This window comes from Sinocyclocheilus anshuiensis, unplaced genomic scaffold (assembly GCF_001515605.1).
Source record: "Sinocyclocheilus anshuiensis isolate Anshui unplaced genomic scaffold, SAMN03320099.WGS_v1.1 scaffold631, whole genome shotgun sequence".
Taxonomy (NCBI): domain Eukaryota; kingdom Metazoa; phylum Chordata; class Actinopteri; order Cypriniformes; family Cyprinidae; genus Sinocyclocheilus; species Sinocyclocheilus anshuiensis.
The window spans coordinates 684,540-690,585 of NW_015548268.1; the positions used below are offsets into that span (position 1 = coordinate 684,540).

The following is a 6,046-nucleotide window of genomic DNA, read 5'->3' on the forward strand; positions in this document are numbered from 1 at the left end:
TGTTAGTGTGTACCTGGTATTTATCACATTATGGGGACCAAATGTCCCCACAAGGATAGTAATACTAGTAAATTTTGACCTTGTGGGGGCATTTTTGAGGTCCCCATGAGGAAACAAGCTTATAAATCATACAGAATGAGTTTTTTTGAGAAAGTAAAAATGCACAAAGTTTCCTGTAAGGAGTAGGTTTAGGGGTAGGGTTGGTGTAGGGCAATAGCACATACAGTTTGTACAGTATAAAAACCATTACGCCTATGGAATGTCCCCATAAAACATAGAAACACAACATGCGTGTGAGTGTGTGTGTGTTTACTCACATTGGCAGAGGGGTTTCGCACCGTCACGCTCGGTGTCGTGGCTCTAAGCGCTCCACTCAAACCATGATAACCATGATAACAAACCTTGGTCTCAGCTGCACAAGAGAGAGAAACAGAGGAACAGAATGACATGAAGGTCATGAAGGTCACAACTTGCACGCTGATCCACGACTCAGGAGGAAACCCAGCAGAAAATCCCCACATTCTCTCAAACTCAGTGCAGGAATCAGAAGCTGAGTTGGTGTTATATTAATTACATAATCACACCAATTACCCATTATTACAATTACAAATAACATATACATTTGATGAATAAATACATTTTCTTCAGTAAAGGTGTGTAGAGCACACAATGAGAGAGTGGCTGTTAAGGTGCTTCTATAGGACATAATTGATAAGATATTTAGAGTGATTTTTAGCATGTTGCTATGTGGTTGCTAGGTAGTGGATAAGGTGTTCTGGGTGCTGCAAGTTGGTCTTCAACAAGTCACACAGTTTTTTTGTGAGAAATGGAAAAGGATGCATTAAATTGATCAAAAGTGTCAGTAAAGACATTTATAATGTAACAAAATATTTATATTTCAAATAAATGCTGTTCTTTTGAACTTTGTATTCATCTGTGAATCCTGAAAAATAAAATGCATCACGGTTTCCACAGAAATATTGTGCAGCACAACTGTTTTCAACATTGATAATAATCAGAAATGTTTCTTGAGCAGCAAATCAGCATATTAGAATGATTTCTGAAGATCATGTGACACTGAAGACTGGAGTAATAATGCTGAAAATACAGCTGCGCATCACAGAAATAAATTACAGTTTAACAGAGATTCACATAGAAAACAGCTGTTTTACATTGTAATAATATTTCACAATTTTACTGTATTTTTGATCAAATAAATGCATCTTTGGTGAGCAGAAGAGAGTTTTGAACGCTGGTGTACCATTATTATATTTGTATACCATGGTATTTCAATGGTACTGCTTCAAAGAACACCATGGTTTAAAAATGGTACATGTCCAAAAAAATCCAAGCAACTATGGAAATTTTGGATGAATATCATACTCAGATTGGTGCAATAAAAGCTGACAGCTTGCTAAAGTCAATGTGAAAGTTAACAGAATTTCATGACATGTCTCCTAGGGTGCGTTTCATATTTCAATACCATTACGCCTATGGAATGTCCCCATAAAACATAGAAACACAACATGCGTGTGAGTGTGTGTGTGTTTACTCACATTGGCAGAGGGGTTTCGCACCGTCACGCTCGGTGTCGTGGCTCTAAGCGCTCCACTCAAACCATGATAATATTTGAAGCAAACCTTGGTCTCAGCTGCACAAGAGAGAGAAACAGAGGAACAGAATGACATGAAGGTCAAGACATTGTCAACTTGCACGCTGATCCACGACTCAGGAGGAAACCCAGCAGAAAATCCCCACATTCTCTCAAACTCAGTGCAGGAATCAGAAGCTGAGTTGGTGTTATATTAATTACATAATCACACCAATTACCCATTATTACAATTACAAATAACATATACATTTGATGAATAAATACATTTTCTTCAGTAAAGGTGTGTAGAGCACACAATGAGAGAGTGGCTGTTAAGGTGCTTCTATAGGACATAATTGATAAGATATTTAGAGTGATTTTTAGCATGTTGCTATGTGGTTGCTAGGTAGTGGATAAGGTGTTCTGGGTGCTGCAAGTTGGTCTTCAACAAGTCACACAGTTTTTTTGTGAGAAATGGAAAAGGATGCATTAAATTGATCAAAAGTGTCAGTAAAGACATTTATAATGTAACAAAATATTTATATTTCAAATAAATGCTGTTCTTTTGAACTTTGTATTCATCTGTGAATCCTGAAAAATAAAATGCATCACGGTTTCCACAGAAATATTGTGCAGCACAACTGTTTTCAACATTGATAATAATCAGAAATGTTTCTTGAGCAGCAAATCAGCATATTAGAATGATTTCTGAAGATCATGTGACACTGAAGACTGGAGTAATAATGCTGAAAATACAGCTGCGCATCACAGAAATAAATTACAGTTTAACAGAGATTCACATAGAAAACAGCTGTTTTACATTGTAATAATATTTCACAATTTTACTGTATTTTTGATCAAATAAATGCATCTTTGGTGAGCAGAAGAGAGTTTTGAACGCTGGTGTACCATTATTATATTTGTATACCATGGTATTTCAATGGTACTGCTTCAAAGAACACCATGGTTTAAAAATGGTACATGTCCAAAAAAATCCAAGCAACTATGGAAATTTTGGATGAATATCATACTCAGATTGGTGCAATAAAAGCTGACAGCTTGCTAAAGTCAATGTGAAAGTTAACAGAATTTCATGACATGTCTCCTAGGGTGCGTTTCATATTTCAATTTAATTTCTCAAAGCACCCTGCTAGTGCGTGTGGCATATGCTAGCAAAACACAAAGCATTAGATGTGTTACATCTGCTATTGCCATGTACAGTATGAAGACTCCAGCGGAGCGATGTCCTGTCAGAGGCTTTCAGATGTGTGTGTGTCGATGTGTGTGTGAGTGTGTGAGTGAGTGAGTGAGTGAGTGAGTGAGTGAGTGAGTGAGTGTGTGTGTATGTGTGTGTGTGTGTGTGTGTGAAAGTCTGTGTGTGTGCAGATGGACCGTGCTCCTCCAGGTGAGTTTTCATGGCTGTCTTATTTCCATGCGCTGCTCACACCTGGCTTGATTTCACTTGAATAATGCAGAGCAATTTTTTTCCTAACTGCTCGCATTTGCGCATGTAGTGGCCTCAAAAAGTATTTTTGACACTTAAGCCTCATTCCTAAAATGTTTGAATGATATTGCATTATATGGCAAAATATCAAAGCAAATGTAATTTTTTAAAGATAGCACAAAAATCCATTCATTTAAAAACTGTACCAAAAAAAATCACAGTTCTTTGTGATTAATTGTGCAATTAATAGCACCTGATTTTAAAATTTGTAATAATAAATATTGAATACCATAATTAATGTAGGATATTCATAAAGAGAGTATATTTTAAATAATATTTATTTAATGCCATTTTCTTACCCAAGTACTATCAAGGTTAGTATCAGTGATACCCATAATGATATTGATTCTTCTATTAGATAAAAAGTAGTAATTAGAGCTATTCAACATTACATTTAATACATTTACATTTACATTTAGTCATTTTGCAGACGCTTTTATCCAAAGCGACTTACAATTTGGGGATACATAAACTGTTGAGGAGGAAGACAGCCTATTTATAGTTGCCTCATTAATTGTGTTTTTTTTCAATGTTTATGTTAGTTCTTATTAACTGCCAAAATGAATGCATTATTTTCCCCAGCCCTAGTTTGGATCATTATTTGTGTTACAAGCTGCAAAAATCATCAGGATTAAACCAACAACTACAAACAAACCTTTCATTTCTTTGGGCTTCATTTACAAAACGCAACCAGAACAAAATGAGTTATACAGTACATAAATGGTTTAACTAAAATTCACCTCATCCACCAGAGATGAATCAGATTAGATTCATCATGTTAGATGCTCTGAATTTACCAAGTGTATGATGTATTATGTAAATCTGATTGATTTTTATGATAATTGTGTGTTTCATCTCTGCAACTTCATATAAATACTACATTCATCACATTTTTTTTTCAGGAATTCAATTCTAAAGTTTTAAATGAACAGTATGTCTCTAGCGCATCTCATTTTATGCCGCAGCTGCGCGGGAGAAAACACATAATGAGACAGAGGAGACCGTCATGGAGGATATAAAGGCAGATGGCGAGGAGCTTCAAAAGCTGAACATCTGAATCTGGCTGGTCTGAGATATGGAAAGAGATGCATGGAATGAGAAAACAGATTTATATAATCACGCTGCTTGATTTGACAGCCAACCAGCACGAGTGAGTCGAGGTGGAACATTCCCAGATCAGAAATGAAGACAGTATTGAAAATGTGCAGACGCTGAGAAATACCCTCGCACAGAAACTTCACAGGGATCAGAAAATAAGCCGACTGCAGAAATACAGCGACGGAGTGAATCCTGAAGATGATGAAGTCCACCGGACTCCCGACTGCATCAGTGGCTGTTGTGAAATTGGACTGTCTATTGCTTTTTTGGCAACATCAGCGATTTGCAGAGGAATATGTCAAACCCAAACCCTGAGGCGACTTTGTAAAGGTGCATTAATGGAAGAAAGAGACAAACAGTCAGGATGAAATGGGAAGAGAAATACTGACCCTCCATAAAGTACAAGCTGGCATCGATTCTCCACACGATCTGGCCTTTGTGGGAGCCGCTCACGCCACGACTCTTATAGTCCAGAAAGTTTTCTGACAGAACCTCGTCTGTAAAAGATAAAGAAAGAGGTGATAGTAAATTACAAGCAAAGGTAGTTAGTTGTTTTCTCCTGTTCTGCCTCCATTTCAAAAGCAAATATAATACAAAGGTTGTTATAAAATTATTTTATTATGTCATTATATTGTTTGGAGAATGAGAAAAAAATGTTTTTTTTGTTGTTGAAAAAAATATATTTTATTGATATTTTATGCTCTGTCCTCTGTTATTAAGAGTTATTAAGAACATGAAAAAAAAAAGACTATCAGTTTTTAGGTTACAGGCTATTTATTTGAAGAAAACTTTGTATAAAGATATACTCAACTATGTTATGAAAGATATTACAGAATTATTTGATATACTATTTTATATAATATGTGTGTAAACATGGCCATAAATGGGTATTCCCATTTTATACATTGAATAATTTGCATATTAATGTTTTCTTGAGGCAACATGTAATGAAAAAAGAAGTGTAATACTATTAAAACAATATTAATATGATTAATAATAAAACAATTAATATAAATTGAAAATATAAAACAGTAATATTGTGAAATATTACAATTTAAAATAACTTTTCTGTTTTAATATATTTTAAAATTTAAATATTATATGATGAAAAGCTGATGCTGATTTGCTGCTCAATTATCAATAATGGATTCTTAGATGAATAGAAAGTTCTGAAGAACAGCATTTATTTGAAACAGAAACATTACGAATGTCTTTATTGAGACTTTTGATCAATTGAATGCATCTTTTCTGAATAAAGATTTTTTTAAATCTTACTTACCCCAAAACTTTTGTAATATATAATGGTTTCCACAAAAATATTGTGCAGCACAACTGTTTTCAACATTGATAATAATCAGAAATGTTTCTCGAGCAGCAAATCAGCATATTAGAATGATTTCTGAAGATCATGTGACACTGAAGACTGGAGTAATGATGCTGAAAATACAGCTGCGCATCACAGAAATACATTACAGTTTAACAGAGATTCACATAGAAAACAGCTGTTTTACATTCTAATAATATTTCAAATTTTTTACTGTATTTTTGATCAAATAAATGCAGCCTTGGTGAGCAGAAGAGACTTCTTTCAAAAACATTTGATTAATACTGGCATTATATCAGGTATTGATCAAGCATTTAAAACCCTGGATTTAATACTGGCCAGTGAGAAACTCATATCTGTTATCATGTTCTCACCGATGAGGTACATGCCGATCCAGTCGCCGGCGTCCACCTCCTCTCTGATGTCCCAGCAGATGACGAGCTGGTCTGATTGACCGATGCAGTAGAGCGAGGTGCTGGCGCTCAGGGTGGAGTGGCTCTGTAAGGACACCAGATTCGTGTCGCTGGTG

General features: G+C 35.3%; 1 protein-coding gene across 1 annotated transcript in view; it reads right to left on the bottom strand.

The window, feature by feature from the left end:
• Positions 1-6,045, bottom strand: part of hecw1a (HECT, C2 and WW domain containing E3 ubiquitin protein ligase 1a) — a gene marked incomplete at its 5' end in the record, with an annotated part of 69,406 nt that extends 63,361 nt beyond the window's left edge. The window contains 3 exons of the mRNA XM_016443248.1: positions 1,557-1,651; positions 4,583-4,690; positions 5,892-6,045. Coding sequence (XP_016298734.1) covers positions 1,557-1,651; positions 4,583-4,690; positions 5,892-6,045 — 357 coding nt within the window. The remainder of the gene's footprint in view (positions 1-1,556; positions 1,652-4,582; positions 4,691-5,891) is intronic.
• Position 6,046: the final 1 nt, after the last annotated feature.